The 25,855-nt window shown below is 39.9% G+C and overlaps 1 protein-coding gene across 1 annotated transcript in view; it reads right to left on the bottom strand.

Moving 5' to 3' along the window:
- Frem2 (FRAS1 related extracellular matrix 2) overlaps positions 1-12,152 on the bottom strand; it is a 168,254-nt gene extending 156,102 nt beyond the window's left edge. Inside the window, exons 1-2 of the mRNA XM_005330232.5 lie at positions 6,667-12,152; positions 1,563-1,652 (exon numbers count right to left, since the gene is read on the bottom strand). Coding sequence (XP_005330289.2) covers positions 1,563-1,652; positions 6,667-11,836 — 5,260 coding nt within the window. The 5' untranslated portion in view covers positions 11,837-12,152. The remainder of the gene's footprint in view (positions 1-1,562; positions 1,653-6,666) is intronic.
- Between the last annotated feature and the right edge of the window lie 13,703 nt (positions 12,153-25,855).

Raw genomic sequence — 25,855 nt, forward strand, 5'->3', positions numbered from 1 at the left:
TTGCCTCTCTGGCACACACTCAGCAGATGTCATTTCTGAGAGCTGTGATCATGTTGTGTCCAGTGATATTTTAAACAAATTCTATTTACTGCTTCAATGAATATGGAGGCTAAGGATGCAATCATTTTGAGATGGATGACTTAATAGTGTGCCATTTTTAAAAGGCATCATAAGGAAACAGATGACTGAGTCTGACTCATTTTGCTTCTCCCTCTTTTCTCTCATACATGCCCTCCTTCCGGTGTCCCGTTCACACAACACAAGCACTTGCTGAGTCTCTTCTGTTTCCCACGAGGGCACACAAGAACAAAAACATCTTTATAACCAATCCAGAAGTGATCAGTTTTCTCCTAGTCCACAGGGTTTAGAAGAAGAGGCACTGGGAGCTGGAAAGAGCATAAGTGGCAGCCGGTTTGGGGGAATTAATGGTAATAACATTGCCCAGAAACTTAGATGGAAAACGTTACAGTTTGGGTCTGGAATGTTTGACCAAAGCTTAAGTGTTGAAGACTTGGACCCCAGTGCATCAGCATACAGATGTGGGGCTTGGGGAAGTGATTGGATCATGCAGTCTCTGACTTCATCAATAGATTAATCCATTTGGTGGATTAATAATTTGAATTGTTTACTGGGAGGAGGTGGAAACTGTAGACAGTTGGGGCATAGTTAAAGGCTGTAAGTCATAAGGCACATGCTTGGGGACATATTGTTCATGGCCTCTTCCTCTCTTCTCTCTCTCTTTGGTTCCTGGCTACCTTGAATTGAGCAGCTTTGCTCTGCTATGCTCTTTTACCATGAAGTTCTGCCTCACCTCAACTCCAAAGCAATGGAGCTGGCTGGCCTTGGACAGGAACCTCTGATACTGTGAGGCAAAAGAAATCTTTCCTCCTCTATGTTGCTTATATCAGGCATTTTGGTCACAATGATGAAAAATTGGACTCTGTCAGAAATTTATACCCATTCTCTGCAGTATTCTTCAGAATTCACCAAGGAAAATTTTTTAGCTAGACTAGGTCATAAAAAAAAATCCTCAAACTAAGAAAAACATTAGGTATCCTGAGATAGGTGAGATAAAACAACCCTTTATTTAGCATTGAGTTCTCTGTGAGTGCAAACCTTTTCTATCAGAATGAATCTACAGGGCACCGTATGCAAATTAGAAAAAGATACTTATTTTGTGTAGATACACCCAGCGGGCACATGGCTGAGTGGAACTGGGCTGGATTCCAATATCCTTGCATCACCTCAAGTAGTCAACTTCATGCAAGACATATTCTGAACAACTGGACGTGGAGATCCTATTTATACAGATCTCTCTTTAGTGCTTACAAATCACCAAGACAAAAAGGATACAACTATAACATGTCTATAGTCATTGCAGACTAGCATTGTGTCAGATTTAAATGATAAAATTTTCTGTAGCAAATATTAAATTCACTCCACCTAAATGCAGATAAGCATAAAGTGATACTTGATCAAGACTCCTTGTAATATTGATATCAAAGAGCAATGAAGACAAGTCCCTCTCCTCCATTTCACTACTAGAAAAATGGAATACTTACCACCATCTTCAACTGCAAAATGGAACACATCACTTGTGGCATTAGCCCCTTCTTTTAAGACATAGCATATTTTCATGTCATCAATGTCAGCTAGAAAATAACCAAAAGCAAGATGATTAATTACTTTGGCAAGTTACTTGCTGTAAGTAAATCCTATTGGCTGTTGCCTTTCTGTAAATGTGTTTAGATCCTCTTCCAGGGGAACAGTACCATCTTAAACCGTCAGATCTCTAAGCCTCTTGATTTCAGCTGTCTGTGGAAATTTGATGCCCTACACAAGAGTGCAAGACATAGGATGTAATAATAGCAAGGTGTCGCCACTCCCAATAGTGCTCACATGTTCGTGCACCAAGAGTGACTCCTAAATACGGAATGTCAAGCACCATGACAGGTGGAAAGGAAGATATTTTGAGGCATGGAAGATTTCCTGGCCCTCTTGAATCACAACCTTTGCCTCTCTGGAGGGCTGGCCCTCAGAAGCAAAAGGCTTTGCCCCCTCACTCTTACCTTCTGTGGTATAGCAGGCTGTTTCGAAGGGCTCCAAAGTTTAAAAGGCAAAATCAAGGAGGTGTTTCTTTAAAAACCTCACAGATTGAAATAACTATTCTGACTCGATGTCTAAGAGAACTTAGAACAAAACTACATCTAATAAGAATGGAAAACTTTATTTAGAGCAGAAAGTTATACTTCCTCAGGTTGTTTCCTACTCTGTTGAATTCACTTGATATCAAATTCACTCTATGAAATTCAAACTAAATGACATTTTGTTTTCATTACTAGGGCACAATTTTTAAAATTTAGTCATCAATTTGTCAGTTCTCCTCCTTAATGATAGTGCACAGAGAATATAATAGGACAAATATTCTGTTCTGTGACACTCACAATAGATGGTTATTTGACCTGGGCCAATCAGTGAGTTTCCTAAGGTTACATAAAACTGGATCACAGTTAAAAATAGCTTTCAACAATAGTCTATAATATATATTTACCTGGTATGTGTTTTAGGGTTTTTTTCATCTCCAAAAAACTCTACTTCAGTTCATGCTAGGGAGTTCAGAGGATTTATATATATATATATATATATACACACACACATACATACACACACACACTCACACACACATTTATATAATATACATCTAATGAAATACAATAACTTATGAAAGAATAAACTTGAGTGAGGCAAGGTGTTAGGATCCATGCGTTTCTACAGCCCTACTCTATACATGTGAGATGTGCTCCTCACTGGCTCATACAAGTTTGAAAGGTGACTCACAGTCAGGAATCCCTGGGGTGAAAATCTGATTTTATAGTTAATTGTACCTTCTTGCTAAAAGAGGTACGTGGAGGCAAAGCAAGTTCAAGATGTTCTGACCTCCTGCAATACTTCCTTTTAGCTGTGCTATAATTTCCAAAACTCTCTGCCTAGTGTCATTTTTATCTTTCTGTGTGGCTATCTTTCCTAGTAGATTGAGAATTTCTTGGATATATTGTTTCCCATCTTAACTTCCCCAGTCCTTTGCTCAGGGTCTTATAGTCCCTTATAGTAAAGGCTCAAATGTTCCTTAATGTAAAACGAAGATGTTAAGTTGCCTGATGGCTCATACTTGCATCTCTCCTTTGGCATGGATGGGTTTCTGCAGGGTAAGGAGTGCAGGCCCCCTGAGAGTCTCTTGGTCTGTTTACCCTCCTAACTCAACTCCTGTATCCTTCCCTTTGTCAGTAAGGAGTTTAATCATCTCCATTGACTATACATCCCTACCATGGGAGAAAACAGCTTTGGGCCGTGGGGGAAGACTCTTTCCAGTATTTTCACCTTTTCTTAAATTTTATAAGAAAATGTAAAAGTTTTACTAGGAGATAAGAAAGAAAGAAAGAAAGAAAGAAAGAAAGAAAGAAAGAAAGAAAGAAAGAAAGAAAGAAAGAAAAGCCCTGCTTAGCACATCCCACATTGGTGTCAATGATTTCTTAGGCAAAAATACAGTATTTTGGAGACAGTGTCATTGAAACAAATAATTGCTTCAAAACTGATTTTTCAGAACTTTTCTTTTTTAAGAAAAAGAGAATATGAATGCAATATGACACTCAGGTGTCATGTTTCCCTTCCAAACCAGTGAATGTGTTATTGATTAATTGGAACTTAACAAAATTCTTTTAATTTTTCCTGAAACTTTGATACTAATTTATAGTTTAAGAAGAGGCTTTTTAAATCCCAAATAAGTACTTTGGGCAAAATATTGTTATCCTCCAGGTGCCTCTGGAAATAACATAAACATACTGTAAATATGCCTTAACTCTAGCTTTCTTAAGGCACCCAAGTCCTAAGAAGATAAAAACTCAAAAGTTAAAGTGCTATCTTCTTCAAGCAAGCATCTAGGAATTAACCAGGGTTTCTTCTAATGGTTAAACATGCAATTACATTTATTTTCAGTTTACCCACACAATCATTCTGTCTTTTCTATTGTAAGTTCATTAACATGTCTGGTAACCACATCTGGTTCAAACTCTTTGGGGACATTTCCACTTTACTGAAACTGATTTATAAATTATCCCACACAGTGTATCATTATGTACCTACTGCAAATTAAAAAAAAAATCCAGGTTTTTAAGACATGTGATTCAGACCTGGTGTGAGGTGTTGGCTAGAAGGAGGGTGGGGGCACCTTGGGAAAGTTGTAAAGTTCGAAATAAATAAATAATTTTGACTGTGGCTGTAGCTCAGAGATAGAGCACTTGCCTAGCATGCATGAGGCCCTGAGTTCCGACCCCCATACCACAAAATAATGATAATTTTCCTAATCTGATTCATTGGACACTGTTAATTTTTCCTTATAATGAACTCCAATTAAAATTTTACAAATCAATTCTTCTTCTTTTTCTCCTAGGAACCACTTGGTCAATCAACATAAAAATTTTCTCTGGCTATCTGTGCAAAATTGATTCAAGTCAGTGCACTGAAAAATCCATCAAAATATAGTTTAGCTTATCCCTAGATGATAAAGACAAAGCAAAAACAAATTAAAAGACAGCACAGTCCTTCCTCTGCTTTCTTTCTCCTACTGGAAGAGCTGCTCTAGCAGTTCTCTGATGAAGCTTTCTCCATTTTTAATTGCTTATCTAATCTCCATAAATAACTGCTATGAAGTAAACTCCAGCCTCAACTTGTTCATGTGAGTGCTGTGTGACTAAATTAAAACCAACAGTTTTTCTAGTCGATATTTGAGTTTGTATTGCAATGTAATGACTTCCCTTAAAAAATCTAACTTTTCCCCCTAAAAAGAGAATCTCTATTTGCAACAAACTTGTAACTACTCTACATCTACCAAAAAAAACAAAAAAAACCAAAAAACAAAAAACCCACAAAAGTTAGTGAAGATAATTCAAAATCAGTGAGAAATAGAACAACTGCCTAGAATAAAGTGGCATAATTTTTAGGGTTGAACATTTAAGAAATAACATTCCAATATTTTGAGCTGCTGGATTTGGTCTGTAGAACTCAAATCATTTGCTTGTCTTCATCCAAAAATTCTTTAAAAAAAATTCTCTGAAAAATCAGATTCTCATTTCAGGTCTGGAGAGGGATTTGAAGTACATTTTCTGTCCTCTAATATATTCCTTTCATCCTTTTCACTTTCCATGAAAATGAACCAGTGTAGGATTGCATGGCATCCCCATCCTCAGAAAGCCTTCACACAAAAGTTTCCTGCTGGTCTGGTGTGACACTTGGCACTCTGGGGTTTTCCTGTCCCTGCAGGCCCTGGGATACATTCAGGCTTTCAGCCAAGAATCAGGAGGTTGGAGTGTGAGGCTACTTGCCAGCATCAAAGAGAGAAGCAGCTCACTTGAACACTACGTTTTGCTACATCCATGTTTATTAAAGTATTTGTTATCTAAGAGCAGAACACTGTTGTAGGAAAAGAACACCCCCACTGGGATGCCCTGGGGTTAAACTCCATCTCTGCCCACAGAGCCCACAAATGGTAGATCTGATTTCCTTTCTGACATGGTGAGGTTTTCATGAAAGCAACCCAAATGCCTTTGTAATGCACGTTCTAGAGAACAGAGTCCTAACTCCCAAGCTGGCACACTGAATGGACTTGTCCCTTCTCTCACTGAATAACCCAGCACAGGTCACCTGCCCTTCCTGTCTCAGACTGTGTCCACCCACCAGGGAAATTCAGGTTAGAAAAACCCTGTTACCTCAAGAACAAAGGAGCTTGAGGCAACTGGTGTTTGAAACAGGCCAGAGAGAGGGCTCAAAAATGATTTCCTCTGTGTACTATTAATCTTGTTTACATATCTTCAGGTTCTAAATAATGAAACAGGTGTACAGTTTGGTGACGAATACATTGTCTTCTTATAAGTGTAATATAATCTCCTTTTCTTGGGTGTATCTTCCCAGTCAGTATATCCTGTGTTATCACATATAATTCTAACTCATATAACTTGTTGTAACTCTAGATGGGTGTTTATCTGTTATGTCTTTGGACAGGTGTTTGCCTGAGTCATGAAATATTATAAGAGAATTGTGAAAGTCTCCATGTAAATGTGAACATATGTGTTTTTTTCTTTCAGTTACAAAGTTCCTAGCAACCACAATAGTATCAGTGATGCTCTTCAGCATTAATCAAAGTAACACAAATTTAAAGGTTTATTTGGATGCTCATTAATAATGATAATAATCTGAATAAATACAATTTAGCGAGCTACTCTAGCTATAAAGTGTTGAAATGCTTCATGAAGCATTCATAGCATATGAAACAGAGGATGCTCAGAGGATAGCAGTGGCTAATGCAGCAGAATTGGAAAGTCTGCTTCAATTTTATTTCACCAATCCTGCCCCTACTTTGGCAACATAACTTGCTACTATTGAAATATATCAGTACTCTCTCTAATAAAGGTCACTGTCATGGTACATCTTACAGCAAGGCAGCTGTTTTTGTAAGAAAGTAAGTATACAGTTATTTTTCCCTTTTCTTTTCTCCCTTCTCTTCCCTTGGACCCTAACTCAATGCTCTACTTATAGGCTTTCAGGGATGGCCACACTCTCAGGAAATAAGACCTGGAATGTCCTTTGGGTATAAGGAAAGCAAAGGAAACATACCTTGAGTAAACTGAGTGATGCTGTGGTTGCCTTTATCCAGGTTGAAGAGATATCCATGTCGAGGTGCCTCTGTCACAGTAAACTTCAGAGAGAAGTGCAGGCTGTCTCTATCCTCCACTTTCAATATTTTGCTTGTGATCATGAACCCCAAGTGACCAGTGGCCAGATTGCGAAGCACAGAGGCCCCTTTATTCACTGCAATTTGGGGGACACTATTGTCAACAGGTAAGATCTGGATCTTCATCACTTGAGGTCTCCTCGTTTCAAACACTGTATCTGGGAAAACATAGAAGTCTGTATGGGTGCCATCGGTCACCGTGAAGGAGAAGCTGTCTTCACTCGACTCTGTGCCATCATGCTTGTAGCTGATTAAGTTTTCATTCAAGTCTTGCTTGGTAAAAGCCGTGGCAGGTTTGGTATTATTGAAAACGAGATGACCATGAACAGGCACCTGGGTGACAGTGAATTTCAGGAGTTTGTCGGGAGTATCTCTGTCTTCAACAGTGAGTTCAAAGGGCGTGATCAGCTTGTTTTCACCTTCGCTGACAACCAAGTTATGGATGGTGACCACTGGCTTTTTGTTGTCCACATCACTAATGGAGATACGGAACGTTCGGAAGACAGGGTTACGCCCGTCAGTGACTTGAAACTCAAAGCTGTCCATCTTCACCTCATCGTCAGCTGTGTGGATGTAGTAGATTTTGTTGCCAGCCAATTGGAGCTGAGTGAAAGATGCGATGGACACTCCAGGTTGGTCAGTGCACTCTAGGTGACCTCTCATGGGGGCCCTCGTGATGGTAAAAACCAAGTTTTCATCGGGGCTGTTCAAGTCACTTGTGCTTAGTAGGTCTGTTGTGAGGGTGACTTTACCACCTTCCTTCAAGGACACCCCCTTACTAATCACATCAGGGAAGACAATGTCAACACTCCCAATGGACACATAAAAGTATCGATCAATGAGGGCGTTTATTCCATCAGTCACATCAAATTTAATTAGGTCCCGGATGCCCTCTTGCCCAAAATGGACATACTGAATTAAGTTTCTGTCCACTTCATCCTGGGTAAAATTCATGCCCAGTGTGATATTTTCAAAGGCACCTGTAAGTTTTCGCCTCTGTAATACACCATGTCCTGGCCCATAACGAATGATATAAGCCAAGGATTTGTCTTCAGAGTCCAAATCAGTGGCCATTAATATTTTGTTGTTGATGACTTTGGTTTCCCCAATTTCTATCTCCAGTCCATTATTGATGGCCATCCTGGGGGTCTCGTCATCCACAGGGAGGATCATGATGAGGGCCACCTTTTCCAGAGAGTGCTCACCATCCGTTAACTTGATCACAAAACTGTCTTCCTGGGTCTCGGAGTCATCATGCTCATAAATAATGCTGGAACTCTCTATGATCTGATCCAAGGTGAAGCTTTCGACAAGAACCGTGCCATTTACCTGCTGGTTCATGATGTGCCCATGAGTGGGAAATCGGGTAATAGTGAAGGTTAAGTCATCCGGGGGGATGTCAGCATCAGCAGCATTGAGGATGGGCGTATCAATCACCAGACTCATACCTTCCATGACTATAAATTCTCTCATAAACATTTCTGGCTTTTCATCATTGGTAGGGATGATTACAATGGGGAAAAAATGTCTCTCGGAAAAGTTAATGCCATCAGAGCAACGAAATACAAACCGGTCCTCCACAGGTTCCACCCCTTTGTGGACACTCTGGACATAGTTAATGTGGCCCTGCCTGAGATCTTTCAGAGTGAAGGCACTTATGGCAATCCCTGCCCTGGACTTCTCAGAGCCTGGGGCTGGAGAAATGTTTTCGACATAGCCTGAGGTTGGCTGAATAACGATTGTGCACAGGAGGTCATCATTCAGGGAGTCAATATCTTCAGCGCTGATGTGCATCGAGGTTATAACACCTTTATCACCTTCCATTACCGTAAACTGTTCACCCACAGAAATTTCTGGGGCCTGGCTGTCCACAGGGAGGATGGTTACCCACACCGTGACACCTTGAATAGTATTGCCACCCATTCTCCATTCTTGAGACTTTTCTGACAGGCTCAGGTTGAAAGAGTCTCCTTTGGGCAACAGGCCAATCTCACCACTGGTGTGGGCATAGACAACGGAGCCCTCCAAGAGGTCCTTTTGGGTGAACTGCTCTGCTGGAGCTCCATTGACCAGGATTTCTCCATACAAGGGTGGATCTTCCAAGAGGAAAGTCAGCATCAAATCATCAGTGTGTTCATCAGTCCCCTTAATAACACTGGTGGTGATTTCAGTAGCTCCGTTTTCTAAGACGTCTAGATAGGACTCCAGAGTACCTGTAGGAAGGCTCAGCATGGGCACCTCCTGGTCCACTGGCCGGACATTTACTCTGAGAGTGATAGGCACCACATGGTGTCTGTCACTGACCTCCAAGGAGCAGCTATCAGTCAAGGACTCATCTCCATTATGAGTATAGGAAATTCGCCCCTGTTTTATGTCCTCCAAGTGGAAGAGCTCTCCTACATGCAGTGTCTGTCCGGACACTTGCATGTGGCCATGTTTGGGTGCCTGTGTGAGGGTAAAAATGATGTGGGCCATATCAGTGTCTACATCACTCACATGCAACTCAGTCTCACTTAGGATGTGGTGGCCCTTCTCCTGAATAGTAAAGCCAGTGTTGAGGATATCAGGTGGCTGGTTGTCCACGGGCTGCAAGTAAAGGGTGAAGGTACCAGGAGCCACATTCCCAGCTCGGTCCTCCACCTGGAACTGGAACTGGGCCACTCGAGCAGCCACTCCCAGTTCTTGACCTGGGGGTTTGTATGCAATTTTATGGTGATTGATCTGGGCTTGGGTAAAATGGGTCACCACAGTGGATGGGTAATCAGTCAGGACCAAGGTGCCCAGTGGGACTGGTGAGTGGTTTTCATCGGTGTCCACAGGGGGCTGGGTCACGGTGTAACGGAGTTCTCTATCATCAGTGTCCAGATCAGTGTAGCGCAGCCACTTCTTCCTCAGTGGTGTGAGCTGGGATTCCTGCACCACCATCCGAAGGGGACAGCCACTGACCAGCTCTGGAGGGAGGCGATCCACAGGATGAATACGTATGACAAACTTCTGTAGTCCAGATTGATTAGGGGGGTCATGGTTATCCTGAACTCTAAATGTAAACTGGTCCATCACTGGGCCAGGACTATGGGGCCCAGAGTGTCTATAGAAGAGCCGCCCTTCTGTTATGTCTTTCTGCTGCCACTCTGTCACTGTTCGTTCATAATATGCCCCCTGCTTCCTCCAAAGGCCACTGATCAGCTCCTGCTCCTCTTGGGGAGGATGAGTTTGGCGGAGAAGCAGATGCCCTGCAGTTGAGGAGGGTGATTCCAGCACAAAAAGCAGCAGAGAGTCATCAGAATCTATGTCAGTTGCACTCAGAGCAATCGGTGGGATAGGCACTGTTTCACCTTCTGCCAATGTCAGTCCAGTGTTGGCATTCAGGACAGGTGGCTGGTCATCCACAGGCACTAAAGTGATGGGGAACAGGAACTGCACCTGGTGTCTGCCTCCTCCATCCACCATGCGGAGCACCAGGTTGTCACTCAGTGAACCATCTTTGTCATCATGCTGGTAAACCACATGGCCAGCTGCTAGCTCTGCCACTGTAAAAGTCTTAGGAGCAGAGTTGCTGCTGGGAGCCCCCAGAATGACAAGGTGACCATGCCGGAGCCCAGCCACCACTTCCAGTCGCACTGCTTCTAGGTCATCCTCATCACTGATGACCAAGTTTTGTGGTCCACTGCCTGCAGGACCTGTGAGAGGCCGAGACTGACCTTCGTACAGAATAAGACCAGTGTTTCGTGTGACCACCGGAGCCAGTGTGTTCATAGGCTTCACCACTACCATGAAAGCAAAAGGATCGGAGGCTGCTCCTTCTGGGTCCACTACTTCTAGCTCCAGTTCAAAGAGTCGCTCCTGGTTAGAGTCTTCAGAAGGGGGCTGGTAGGCTATCTTCAGAAGGTGCAGATCTCTCTGAGTGAAGGAGGAGAGGGGTAGGCTGCGGTCATCGGTGCTCACCAAGTAACCCTGGCCGGGCTGTAAGGGAGCAGTGAGGTTGAAGATCAATAGGTCAGGGGTAGACTCGGCATCCTCAGCTGCCAGCATGTCTGGAGTCAGGGCGGTCAGTACAAACTGGTCCACCTCCATCATCATCATGGCCACAAAACTGGGCTTAGGTGCGGTGTTCTCAGCCCCTCCTCGGATCCTCACTAGCACCTGGAAGTGCTCGCGTTTTAGAGCAGGGCTGCCAAGAGGAGCCCCTCGTGAACGCAGCTCCACCACCATGGGTACCCAATCTCTGTTGGGTGAACGACTGGGGGCTGTGTGACGGTAGCGCACACCTAGCTCCTGAAAAGCTTTGCAGTCCATCAAGAGAGGCTCCGAGGTACTTCCTTCTCTGGCTTCTCCAGGGACCTGCGGATAGTGGAGGAGTTCTCCATAGCGAGGCAGCGCACTCAAGCCCGTCAGGATGCCCACGCGACACTCCTCGGTCTCCGACTGGTAGGCAAACTCCAAGCTCCGCGCGTCCAGGGCATTGCTGGTCCCCAGCAGTTCTTCCACGACCAGAGGCAAGTTCCGAGTCACAATCTCCAGTTGGGTGAAGACTACTTCCACCTCCAGGACCAGTGGTAGCACTACTGCCCCTCCAGGAGCGTCATAGCGCAGCTGCAGTCGCACGCGGTCCCGCGACGGGCTGCGCGCACCCAGGTGGGAATAGCGCACCTCTCCTGGGCCAAAGTCGCAGGGGAAGCGCTTGGGACTCAGGCGGCCGGGCCTCTGAGCCAGCGCGTCGTTGTCTAGCACAGTCACCGCGCAGCGGTCCCCTGGCTGCACCTGCAACACTAGGTCGTGCAGCGGATCGAGCCACACTTCACGCCCGAAAGGCACCCTGAGTCCGCGATTCGCCATCACTATGGCCTCCTCGGAAGGAACCCCCGCAGCCCCCGCGAGACCCGGAGACAGCAATGCTCGGTCACCCACGGCGAGCTGTGCCGAGATGCGGCTTACCAGTGATAGGAGAAGCAGCAGCAGACTGGGTGGCGGAACAAGTTTTGGCTGAGAGCTGGCGGAGTTGGCTGTCCGGCGCGCGCGGGTAGCGACCTCTGGGGTTCTGCCTGGGTGCATGATCCCGGTGTGAGGGCTCAGACAGGTCAGTCTGAAAAGCGTGCAGTCAGTCCTCAGGCAGGCTAAAAAAGACACCTTCGTAAAGTGCCAAGAACACCGCACTCTGCCTGCTGAGTCCCCCAGTAACTGGGACTGGGCCAGAAGGATGGGCAGTGTCCGGTGCGGTCCCTGCGGGAGCCGCAGCGGAAGAGGATAAGCCCTCCCAGCTCGTGGGACTCCGCCGCTGCCGGCTCACTCACGCGGAGAACTGAGTCCCTCCAACTCTTACTTCCCAGGTCCCCAAACCCCAGGCTGTGAGGGAAATCCTTCCCCTCCTACCCCCTTACTCTAGTCTTCCCAGGAGACCAATCGTTGGTCCCGGGAGGAGGGACGGGAGTCGAGGGTTGGGTAGTGATTTCTGTCCATCAGCTCTAGGGACCGAGGCGGGGAAACAGTGGGGAGGGGAGGAGAAAGAACCAGCAACAAGTTGTCTTGAAAGTGCAGCGAAAAGGGACCTGGAGCTTCATGCTCTTGATCGCGTTTTGCTCTGAGTTGCTAGATTTGGGGATCACGCATAGGAAGCGGAACGCGCTGCGGTGCGGGATTCACTTCTTAGAATTTGTCTGCAATTAAGAATATCCCGTATTAACCCCTCTCCCCGCTGCAATGAAATCCTGCAAAGAGGATAGTTTTGTTTTTTTTTTCACCGAAACTTGCAAAGCTGGGGAGTAAAGTTAAACACAATGCCTCCTGAGTTTGAATCGAAACCCAGAGCAGTTTAAGAAACTCCGGGCGCATGTTTGCAAAAAAAAAAAAAAAAAAAAAAAAAAAAAAAAAAAAAAAAAAAAAAAGGGCAGCTGGAATTAAAAGCCAAAGCAAGAGCAGGTTACAACCCCCCAGCCCCGCCCCAGGTACCTTCTCATAAGTTTCCAATGGACACAGTCCTCGGACTGGTGAGTTTTTAACAAGCCCCTCCTTTGCAATCAAAGTTCACGGAGTAAAAGGAAAATAGGGCATTTGGAATGCGTGAAAAATGTAGTCTGATCAGAATCGCTAGTCTCCCACCAAAGAATAAGTTCTAGGGAATGTCGCCCCAGGCTGTCCCAAAGCCGCCGCTGTTAGGGTAGCTGTCATTAGAGACGCTCCTGTTCTCTTCACAGTAATTAGACCAAGAACAAACTAAACCCACTTGTCAGCTTCACATTTCTTTGCCTGCCAAGAGAATTGATAAATATCCGGAGGGCGAACTACAATAGTTTAGATCCCATTTCAGTCAGCCGGTTAGAGTTGAGCTCTTCCTGCCCCCTTGTGTTTGTCTGGTTTCAATCCTGTAGAGATTCCCTTTGTAACAGGTTTCCTTACCACCCTCATCTCCCCACCCCACTCCCTCAAAACTTCTCATAATTAAAGCGACCATTTTCAATTAGTTCTCTGAGCAGTCTTGCTTATATCATGGTCAAAATGTCTTATTTGGGGTGATTTTTTCCCCTAAAAATAATAAATATCTGATTTTAAAACAGAAACACAGAATAATAGCAATCTTGCTCTTTTCCTCCTCAAAGGTTATTAATTTGGAAAAGAGAGGTGTGTAAGAAACTGTTAATACCCTTTTAAATTTCAGTCTAAATTTAAGATATAGATGCATTCAAGGATAATTTCAGGATGTTGCCTATCCTTTTAACTCTTTTGTGCTTTTAGCTTTAGCTTCTGTGTCAAGATTATGTTTCTGCTCGACACATTCAGAGCTACTTTCCAGGCCACGTCATAAATTCTGTAAGTATGGATGTCAGATGGGAGATGTCAGATTCTGTTCTAGGAAGCACTCTGGGCAGTGGGTCCCTACAAGTCAAAGATGGAAAGTTTTGAAACTTTTCAAAAAGAAGCAACACATTACTGCAAATAAACAAGGTTTAATTAATTGAATTTTAACTAACCTTATTGTGTGTGCTCTGCACTGTTGAAGGAGCCTTAACTCACATTTAAAGTTGATGGATACATTTCACAATATTACAAAATGAGCATCTAGGAACATAGAATGTGGCCAGTATTTAAAACACATGACAAAATTTCCATCTAATTCCTCACCAATTTGCAATTTTCTTTGATATTATTATTTTATAATTTATTAGGATTATTTTATCATACAGAATTCTAATGACAGAGACATGACAATATTCTATTTCCTGTTCATGAATGGATAATAAGAAGATGCCAAGTGGAAAAGAAAATTAATTTCAGAATACACTTTCTTTCCATATTATGTTTCAAATTCTGGTTATTTGTTTTTTATTGAAAAATGTCATCTTGAAGCCTAGTGGCTCTTAGTCAGGCATGGTGACCCTGGGTGGGTTCTGACCAGAACCAGACCAACAACCTGACTCTTGATGCTTCCCAGTGGCTCCAGGGTTTTCCTTTTTTCTTTTTAAAGTCCAACTCTGTTTGACTTGCCCCTGATGATAAGATCAGCATTTGAAGTATGGTAGTATGCCTGAAGGGCAGAGTTCAATATTTTGTTTCATGCAAAGAATACAGGTCCACATTTATTTTTAAGTAGCCTAAGGAAATCAATAAACTATAATCTTTTTTGACTTTTAAATTTTACCTGCCAGACTGAAGTGATGGAATGTTTCTTGGGGTGTGTGTGTGTGTGTGTGTGTGTGTGTGTGTGTGTGTGTAACTCTTGGGGTTTTCTTGTTTTTCCTCAGAAGGCAGTACATATGATTTAATTAATAATCTTTATATTAATGACCATTGATAAAATAGAAAAACATTACCTTTTCCTCTAAAAGCCACTAACATTGATGATGATCATCTCTTTTCAGAGTAATAGTACAGTGTTAAAAGATTTCTGTGCTTAATTAGCATGAAAATGTTTTAAGACATTCTCAATCTCTTAAGAAACTAAGTTAACAATGTGTGATTTTTTAAAAAAATCTAACCTTAATACTTCAGTTCTTATTTTTGAAATCCTTGTAATGCTTCCAGTACATATTCTGAGCAAAATGTTCATTAAAATATATATTTTTTTTAATATTTTAAACACTTGAAATGTATCCTCAAAAAAACTTAAAATTAAAATTATTGATTGTAAAAACTCAAATGGTTTCTGACCTAAGGTAAAGTATCAGAGAACTTGTTTTCTAAAGTAAATTCATCATTCTAATGTGATGAATTTAAGACTCAGACAAGATTCACAAATGGAAATTCAATGGCAGGTTTGGGACTCTGAAGTCAGACTAAAGCTAAAAGTGCATCTATTTAAATTTTGAATATTACAGCTTTCATTGTAGATATTGTTTTATTTTTCTAATGTTCCTCTACTGGGTCATAAGACTTTAATAGAGGAGAATGCCTCATAAACACTTTAAAAATATGTTCAGTATGCACAATTATACCCCAGTATTCAAGGGGGACTGGTCTCAGGACTCCTGAGATACCAAATTCACTAATGCTCAATTCCTTTCTATAAAATGGAGAGTATTTGCATATAACCTATGCACATCTTCACATAAACTTGAAATCATCTCTATATTGCTTATAATAGCTAATAAAATATAAATACTATGTAAATAGTTGTTGTACTATATTTTTAGGGAATAAAAGACAAGGAAAATCAGTCTGTGCATGTTCAGTACAGATGTAATTTTTTTCTCTAATCCAATTTGGGTGCGTTTTTAATCCCTGCTTGGTTGAATCTATGGATATGGAGCCTGCAGATTCTGAGGGCTAACTGTAGGTATAGACAAAAGATTTCAGTTTTGTACCAAGCATCTTTACTAGTTGTGGACATGGTTTATTCCTCAATAGCTTTAATACAATTACTTGCCTGCAAACAAAAAAACTTGACTGATTTCAGAGCAGCAATCAGGGAGAGCAAACAGCCCTGGACTGATTAACCAGGGGCTGATTCCAGCCTGGGTTCTGACATCCACTAACTGTATGTTGTGATTGTATGTGCGACTTGCACCAGTTCTTCTGTTTGCAATTTCAGTCTCCTCAAATGTAAAGTGAGGAACTGCCTTTGCAGACAGGTTCCCTTTTGGTCCTAATATGCTAGTGCCATAGGACCAAATTTATGGAAAACTGCTATTGTGCTTCCCCATATTATGTGTGGTTCTCATTCTTCCCAGAAAGACTGAGAGAATCTTTATTTTTAAAAAAGTATCATTTTTACTATGTTAGAAAACTAAATCAGATCTTAAAGCTCATGCCTCTTGCCTGTAGAGCAATTGTTCCTTTCTAAGGTTTATAGAGCATCATTTGCTTTCATGGATGTGGGCAACTTAAATATATCTTAAAATTACCATTGTTTTTTAGCTCAAAAGAAAATTGAGGGGCTGAGGTTGTGGTTCAGCAGTAGAGTGCTTGCCTAGCATGTGTGAAGCCCTGAGTTCAATCCTCAGCACCACATATAAATAAAATAAAATAAAATAAAATAAAATAAAATAAAATAAAATAAAGGTATTGTGTCTATCTACAACTAAAATTTTTTTTTAAAAAAATTGAGATAAAAATCAAGCAATACAAAACTAAATAAAAGTTATTTTGAGGATAGATGGAATTTTAAGATGTATCACTTATTTAGTGATTCATGTGGCTTACAAACATCCAGACTTTCATATAAAGCTGTGTTCCGATGCAGGTCTACCAGGTAAGAGAAGAACATTGACCCAGAAGCCAGAAAAACGTTGTTTTAAACTGGCTTTCCACTTCCTTGAATCTCAGGACAAGTCACCTGTCCATCTCTAAAAATGTGTGATTGGGAAGATATAATACACATATAAATACAAAGTATGTATGTATTTATGTATGGGTATATATATGCAAAGTAGAAATGATAAAAATAGTCATGGTTTTTAACCCTCCACTATATATACTTATAACCCTCCAATATATATATTTCAAAGTAAAGATGACAAATTCTTGGTTTCTCTTTAATTCCCCTTTTCTCATTTTCTGGACTTTTTCTGAATATCTTATTGATGAAAGGTTGTTTGATATGGTTATAATGAGTAATAATATCTATTGATAGTATGTATTGATTGTTCTATTAGTTTTCCTCTCTCACCTGTATCTTCAGTCTTTCTAGTTCCTTTGCTTGGATTAAAATCATGCTTAATTTTTCTATTCTGTAGAAACACAGTTTTCCTCAACAGCAATAACTCCTCCAAGTAGGCACAAACTCTCTGGGAATATTTCTGTATCATATATCTCTGCTTCCTCAGTTTCTTAACCAATTGATTCATGAATTTTCCATAAGGTGATATTTCTTTCACAAGTTCTCTTCATCATGCCTCTACTTGTTCTCTGCAGTCCATCATCAAGCTGGGGAGAATGTCTCCGTTCTTTCACAACTGTCTTCTCTTTCCATTCCTGTCTGTCACCACCCTCTCTCTGGTATCTTCAGATCCCAGCCTCATTGCTATTAACATCTGCCACCTTACACATTGATGTAGATAAGACAAAGTCCATCTTTATCATAGTATTTTGCTACAAATCTTTTCTAGTATCCCCTTGCCTATCAAACGAAATGTCTCTTCCTTTTATGATTACATAAATGAATTTTGTGTTTAGGCATGGATTCCATCTCCAACAGAGCTTATTTTGTACATGCAAATATTTGAAAACCTGAAAAAAAAATCCGAATTCCAAAACATTTCTGGTCCCAAGCATTTGAGATAAGAGATACTCAACCTTACGGTGAGATGACATCAATTGTAATTTTTAAAATTTATTTTCATTTAATCTAATTTATTCTTATTTTGTCAGTAAGCACAAAAACTTAAAAAAAAATTCACCAAAACCCTAAGATGTTTCAGTTTTCTCAAATATAAAATGGTACAATTGATACTTATCGTCCTATAATGAGCAGTGATTGTGACTGGCTCTCTCAAATACAAACATTATCCTCTAAGTGAGGAATTTCCACAATATGACTCTTAGTGGTAAAGACTCCAGAAGACCAAAAAGTCCAAACAGTCACTTCCCCATACCCTTGGAAGTCAGCACAGTGGCCTGTGACTTAGGCTTGGATAATCTGGTCAAGCCTGGATCTTCGCAATCACTTTGACAGAGACAGAGAATGATTAATTTCGTTGGTGGTTCTAGTGACACCCCAAATCTACAACCAGTAGAGGCAATGGCTTCCAAGTGGCTGGTTCACACTGGGTGCTGGTTGTAGTGGGGTGTCACTGGCTAGATTCAGTGCCCAGCAGTGGTTGTAATACTAACCGTATCAGAATCTTTGCTTCTGGTGGCTTGGTTTTTGGTTTTGTGTCATCTCAGAAATTGTGGAAGCAATCTAAGTATCTTTTAATTTTCTTTTTGTTTACTCTATCCAAGGACAGTTTCTGTTGATTGGTATGAAGAAAACTGCATGACATTCTTGACTACTTTGCAAAGATGTTGTAAAACATGATGAAACTATTTTACGTTTCATATACATCTTATATACAGACGGAATTCCTTCTATACAGTATTTTTAGTGCCTCTACATTTTGATTGGAATTTTCCATTTGTGGTATTATGTCAGCACTCAAAAATTTTGAACTTTGGAGCATTTCAGATTTCAGGTTTTTAGATAAGGGATACTCAACCTGTTCTACTTTGCTATTGGCCGATTATTGTTTCTTTTATATTCTGAAATATGCCCATTTTTAACTATCAGGAACATTTGGCCAAAACGTTTGGAGGAGGGAATGAAGCTAGGCCAAGCCATTGTGGCTGCAGAGGGCTGAGAGGAGCTGACCATGTGGCCTGAGGTTCAGCCTAGAAACCTTCATTTGGTACCCTTTACATCAGTTTAATGTCCCTAAACATTTTGTTAGGCCATTTGTTAAGATATTTTTGAAGCCAATGATGTCAGGGCATAACATTTACAGATTCTCTACCTTTGGATTTACAAATAAACCTTAGAATGAAGTAGGATATAAACAGTTTAAACAAGAGATCATCACTTGACTGGATCACAAAGAACAATAAAGAAAAAAAGCTTTTCCTTTATTGCAATTTTTTACAAGTTTAAAAATATATGAAAATATCTTCATTGATCTCTTTCAGCAGAAAATTGTTATTGGTTTAGACTTTAATTGAAATGCCCACAGTTTCCATGGGACAAACAATATGACATTTGACAAAAGCCCTTCCGAAGCATAATGCTCCCTTCTGTCTATTTCTCACATAAATTCAGTTCTATGATCTAAGGGTGAAAACTTAAGTTTAAAAAAAATCTAATTTGAATGTAACATGAATAGTGCATACACTTCTAGTGAAGAAAAAATACCTCAGTTCCATAGCTTCAGAACCGATTTTATTAATCTACAACCTAAGAAAACCAATTGCAGATTTATTTGTCAGGAATTATTATTTAAGATGAATCAGTTCATGAGAAGGATTTCATTGATAGGTCAGTTAACATTTCCCCAAACATTCCCTTTCCTTTTAAATTTACCTATTAGTCTCCAGGCCCACTTTTCATAGTTTTTCAGCTCCAATCTGGGAAGGTGCCTGCCCTGTTTATGCAATGACCTACCTAGGATCTCCAGCAGAGTTCCCAAATTGCTTCCAACAGGTTTATCTTTTGGAACGTACCCCAAATTCCAGTTCCCTGTTCCCTGCTGTCCTGGCTAGACTTCTCCATGTAGCTTTTGCCATCTAGGATGGATGATCATTTGTCTGCTGTTAAAAATCTTCCAGTGGCTTGCCATTCCAGGTGGGTCAGGCTCTTCACTGAGAATCCATAATTATCAGTAAGTCCATTCCTCTACGAAGCTAAAACTGCTTACTGTGATTTCCATCTATTCACTTCTATAGCATGAACTGGATCCTATCTTTTCCCTCTTCCATGGGACAGCTCTTTAGGTATTTGAGGTCAGGAGTCATGTCTCTACCATGGTATCTTTTTTATAGATTAAATAATGCTGCTTCACTCAGCTGTTTCTCAAGACAAGTGTCTCAGAACTCTTGCCATTTTATTTGCTCTGTCTTGAGATTACATGAGTGGCTGAGCTGAGATTTGAACCCAGCTAGTGTGTATGTGGTGACTGGGTACTTCCATACTAGATCCTCCTTCTTTCATCCTCACAGTCCCTGCAACTTTGGTGGCTTAAAGTCACAGTCAAATCAGCTCCATTCTTCTGTTAAAAATATTTGAAACAACAGAAGATAATTAATTGGAACTATCTCCAGCTCTGTTTTTTACCTCTTAAATTATAAAAAACAAACAAGACAACAACAACCAAACTTAAAAGGAAAGAAATAATATAGGAAGGTTGACTAAATTATGGAGAGTGTAAACTGTTACCCAACTTGTTGGAAAAGGGTTCTATTATTATTAGACAGTTAGACAGTTTTCAGTGGGAAGGGAATATTTTTAATTCTTATGAAATAGTTATTTAAACTTCAAGAATTTAGCCTAGGAACTAATTCACCTTGAAGTGAATACATAAATAAAGATGTTTATGGCAATATTATTAATAAAAGAAATAAACATACAAAAAAAGCTGACTGAAAGAAAATGGAAAGAAATTAATAGTAAATATATTGACTCATTATATAGTCTGTATATGTTTAAAATGATATGTCTATAAAGAAGCAACAGAGAAAATTTATAATATTAACTATTACATGATGATTGCAATATATAAAAGAAGAATATAGGGAAAAAATTGGAAGAATAGGCAAAAAGAAAAATCATTATTGGTCTGTATTGATAGATTTATGGATTTTTTTAGTCACCTCTCCATCACTATAACAAAATAGCTGAGATAATCACGTATAGAAAGAAAGGGTTTATTTTTGGAGGTTCCAGCCTTGACTTGTTGCTCCCATTGCTTAGGGGCCTGTGGTGGGATAACACATCCTGGTAGGGAGTGCTTGGCAGAACAAACTTGCTCACCTCATGGCCAGGAAGTGGAAAAGGGGAGAAAAGAAAGAGGCTGAGGTCCCCATATCCCCAAGGACATGTGACCAGAAGACTTTCAACGAAGCCCCAACTCTAAAAGTTTCTACCACTTCTCAGTAGTGCCATGGGATGGAGACTAAGCCTTTAACATATGGGCTTTTGGAGATATATAAACTATAGTAATGGATGGCATTTTTCTTTTCTTTTTATTAGTGCTAATAAGTTATACACAACAGCAGGAAGCTTTCTGATTCATTGTACATAAATGGAGCAGAGTTTTTCACTTCTCCAGTTGTACATGAAGTAGAGTCACACCATTCATGCAATCATACATGTACCTAGGGTAACGATGTCCATCTCATTCCACCATCTTCCCTACCCCCATGCATTCTCCCCCCAGACCCCCTCCCCTTGGCCCCAAAGTTCCTCCACTCATCACATGCCCAGCCCATTATGGTTTAGTATCCATTTATCAGAGAAAACACTCAACCCCTGGTTTTCTGGGATCAACTTATTTAACTTAGCATGATATTCTACAACTCCATCTATTTACCTGCAAATACATGATTTTATTATCTTTCAATGCTAAGTAATATTCCATTGTGTATATATGCCAGGTTTTTTTTTTTTTAAATCTATTCAACTATAGCAGGGCATCTAGGTTGCTTCCACATTTAGCTATTGTGAATTGTGCAGCTCTAAACATCAAAGTGGCTGTGTCACTAAACTATGCTGTTTTTAAGTCCTTTGGGTATAGACCGAGGAGTGGGATAATTGGGTCAAATGGTGGTTCAATTCCAAGTTCTCTAAGGAATCTCCATACTGCTTTCCAGATTGGTTGCACCAATTTGCAGTCCCACCAGTATGAGTGTGCCTTTTCCCCCACATCCTTGCCAACATTTATTGTTGCTTGTATTCTTGATAATTGTCATTCTGACTGGAATGAGATGGAATCTCAGTGTAGTTTCGATTTGCATTTCTCTAATTGCTAGAGAAATTCAACATTTTTTTGTATATTTGTTGATCAATTGTATTTCTTCTTCTGAGACGTGTCTGTTCAGTAGACATACTGAGTGATTTTTGAGCATAATGAATTCGCTTTTCCATTTCCATACGAAATTTAACCAAGGATTGTTATCTTTGCCTTTTGACCAAATAAAAAAAATATCATGATAGAATTCAGCAAGTGAAGGGTTTTCATACTGAATAAGAAAAACTGTGAAAGGGACATTGAGAAAAGTGTGTGGTAGCCTACTCTTTTCATAGCCAAGGGCTTGCTGGCCTTTAATGCTTCAGACTCTGAGGTGGGCATGAAGGTTTTTTCTTTTTCTTTTTCTTTTTTTTAATTAGTACCTTAATGGTTTAACCATACATTTTTTAAAAAATCTATTATAAAGTATCAGATGGGCTGGATCTATCACATTGATGTCTTTGTAATATTAAGAGAGTGAATAACCTATAATGGAAGGCATGCAATGAAACACGGTAGGCGTTGCTTCATAATCCATGTTAACATTTATGTATTTTTACTCAGTAAATATAGATAATGCTAAGTGAGGTTAGCCAATCCCCAAAAAACAAATGCCAAATATTTTCTCTGATATAAGGGGGTGGCTCATAGTGGGGTAGGGAGGGAGAGCATGGGAAGATTAGATTAATTCTAGATAGGGAAGAGGGGTGAGAGGGAAAGGGAGGGTAAAGGGGATTAACAAGGATGGTGGAATGTGATGGTCATCATTATACAAAATACATTTATGAAGATTTGAATTTGGGGCCAACATACCTTATATACAGAGATATGAAAAATTGTGGTATATATGTGTATTAAGAATTGTAATGCAAAAAATATATTTACCTGTGAATAAAAGACTATTGAAATCACCTGCTTCAAGATTTTAGGGGAAATAGTAAGTCCTTGGGTTCTAGGAGCGTGAGTCTATTGCCACATATTCTTTTTTGCTGTAAAGTGAATTCCTTGATCAGAAGTTCCATGGGATACCTTGAAAACAGCTAAAGCACCTGAAAGCCCACAGCTGTTAGTGTTGTCAAAGCATTGCCCTGCAGGGAAGGCCCCAGAAAGGGGATGGAGTGCTATAGCTGTCCATTTTCTAATGAAGCCTGCATAATTTCCCGAGTTGGAGTGAAAGGATCTATACCCCTGGGAACGGGGAAGCCACTTCCACTGGGGATGGAAAGGCTGTTGCACTAGCGAAGAAGACTCATCAGAATTTAGGGGCTCAATGACTCTGGCTTCATCAAAGTTTTCCTACGTGCCTCGTAACTTAAAAGATCCCATTATTTCCCAGCTAGTGCCTGCAATTTAACCATAGACACCCTGTAAATCTGGGAGTTCAACTTGTATTTCATTTATGAAGTTTCAGGATGAGACTCTGTATTTAGTTCGTGGCAGTCTTATCCCTACAGCTACAGGAGATAAGGGTTTCCTTCAGGGTGAACACAGAAGGCTTCAAGCTCTTCATGCTGTGATTCAGTTGGGAATTGAAATCTCTGAGCTCATTTTTTTTTTTCCTGTACCGATTCATCCAACAATGTAGGAGCAACCAGCCAACCTCATTATAGTCATTCATTTTCCAGAAATATTCTGAAGTTACATATACACAGTAACCCAGACCCTTGCTTCTTATAAGTGGTTGATTAGAATTATTCAGTCATATATTTTGCATACCTTAATTGCCTGTTCAATTCATAGATTATCCCAGCCCCCCCCCTTTTTTTTTTACTGAAAATGTAGTCATTAACATTTAAGATCTAATCACAGTAGAGATTCAACTCCAGAAACCCCAATTCAGGTCACTTATGGTTAAAATTCTGTTTAAATTGACATATACCATCATATATCCATGAACAAAGAATTACAAAATACATGTAAGGCAGGGGGTAAGGCTTAGAATTAACTGAGAAGCCATTTGAAAAATAATTTATATAATAAAGGTAGGCAAATGCTACCTTTTTATATAAGAACCAATCCTATTGATTCACAGCTACATCCCTGTTCCAATGTACCACCTTGACCTAAGCAACCAAAACAGCACCAGAAATTCATTTTAGGTGAATATGTTTATTTAACAACTGCTCATAATTATTGTTTAATACTTTAAAATATTATATAGGGCCAGAAATAATAATAATAGGGCCAGACAGGGCGGTTTGGGGAGTAATGAGATAAAGGAAAAGTTAGAAAATTTATAAATAAGGAAGTATTCATAATAAGGAACTTGAAGACATAACTGTTGAATATTTACTATGTGCAAGACCAAGCAGTCAAGGATTGACTGGATAAAATGAAGAGATAATTTTCTCTTAAAAAATGTCAGTTATATAAAACAAAATGTGTGTATCTAACTTTAAATGACTAAATACATTATAACTTAATACTAAGATATGGGGTGTAGCTCAATGGTAGAGCACTTGCCTAGCAAGTTCAAGGCCCTGGGTTCAATTCCCAGCAGGATTAAAAAATTAACAATATAACTTAGTACTAAATATAATACTTTAAAAAATAACTTACCTTGAAACTTAAATTTTCTTAAATTTTGGTTTATTTTCTTATAAAATTTAATGCTATTCTTTCTTGTAAGAATAGTTAGGTTTCTTATCTTACTTTTCTTACAACTTATAAAGAATTATCAGAACAACTGGTGAATGCACTAATAAGTAAACTAATTTGTATTAGTTTGAACTTAATGAACTTGCTTTTACTTTGTAGCTTATATACAATGTTCATCATTCACTTTGATTTCTTAGAAGAAAAATGTAGTTTTTTACTTCTCTTGTGAATGAATTCTCTGGTATCTTCTGACTTTGCATATCAAAATCGATATATAGGGGTCATGGGTGTAGCTCAAAGGTATGAGTGTGTCCTTAGCATTCACCAGGCTCTGGGTCCAATCCTCAGTATCAGAATAATAATAACAATTAAAAAAAGATTTGATTTGAAAATAGTCAACCAAATTTGATATACCAGCCAATAAAATATTATATTAAATAACTAGAGGGGAATTCTGAATAATATACAATTAAATAATATATATTGCTAGGTAAAGACTGTGATTGCTCAGAGAAAAGAAGAGAAGGTCATTATAGTAGAAAGTAGGAAGGTTTAATAAAGGAGCTGGACTTGAGTTGGAAATTAAAGGATAAATTTGGATAACTGAAGAATAAGAGAGAGACTATAGGCTAAAGAAATATATGGAAGAAAATTCAGAGTTGTAATTAGACCTGCCCCTTCCTAATAGACACTCAGGGTGAAAACCAGCTCTTTTAGGGGTATAAAGAAAAGGATTGATGAGTAGGCTGAAGTTTCTGAGCTTAGAGAGTCATTATTAATAAAGCATTAAGATTTGGAAATGAAATTAGTGGTAGCCATTGGAGAAATTCTGAAAGCATCATTATCATCATAATGATAATGAAAAAAAGATTCACAAGGCAGCCATCTCTCTGTAAGCTGAATGAGGTTGCAGTTCAAGGAAGTCATTGCAATGGAATGAATGCGATGTGAAGAAGAGAGTTACAGTAGAAATGAAAAAAAAAAAAAAGGAAAAAGTCCAGGATTTGGGGAAGTAAAAAATATATCCATAGCAAGAAACTTGAAGAAATAATTGCTTCCTTCTTATGTCATGCAAAGGACTGTGCTAAGAATGGACAGAAGCTTAGTGAACAGAGAATGGACAGGAGAATCAAAGTCAGCTTTATGGTTTGTAACTAGACTCATTCCCTGAAAACACACGTAGAGCTGGGAGAGCTGAAGCCCGTAGGGAACATGGGCCCAGAGAACAGCAGCCCAGCACCACCTAGGAAGAGATTGTGCCCTGAGTCTTTCCTGAGGATGCATTGATGTCAGTGTATACACACCCACATCGGCCACAGTACCACCCAGAAGAAGGAGGCCTGTAATTTTATTTGTAAGGCTGTTAAGTTTCTTTGATGTATTCCTGGAATAAAAAAAAAACTATTATACTCAAAGATACTTATTCTGGGGTTATGAAGAATAGTTGTAATACCTCATACTCCAATGAGAACTTTTCTTCTAGGTCTTTGAACAATTATTTTAGACTTTAGAATAATGTAATTATAATATTTAAAAATGTGTACCTTGTGACTTAAAGTCTGAAACTTTT

This window comes from Ictidomys tridecemlineatus, chromosome 6 (assembly GCF_052094955.1).
Source record: "Ictidomys tridecemlineatus isolate mIctTri1 chromosome 6, mIctTri1.hap1, whole genome shotgun sequence".
Taxonomy (NCBI): Eukaryota; Metazoa; Chordata; class Mammalia; order Rodentia; family Sciuridae; genus Ictidomys; species Ictidomys tridecemlineatus.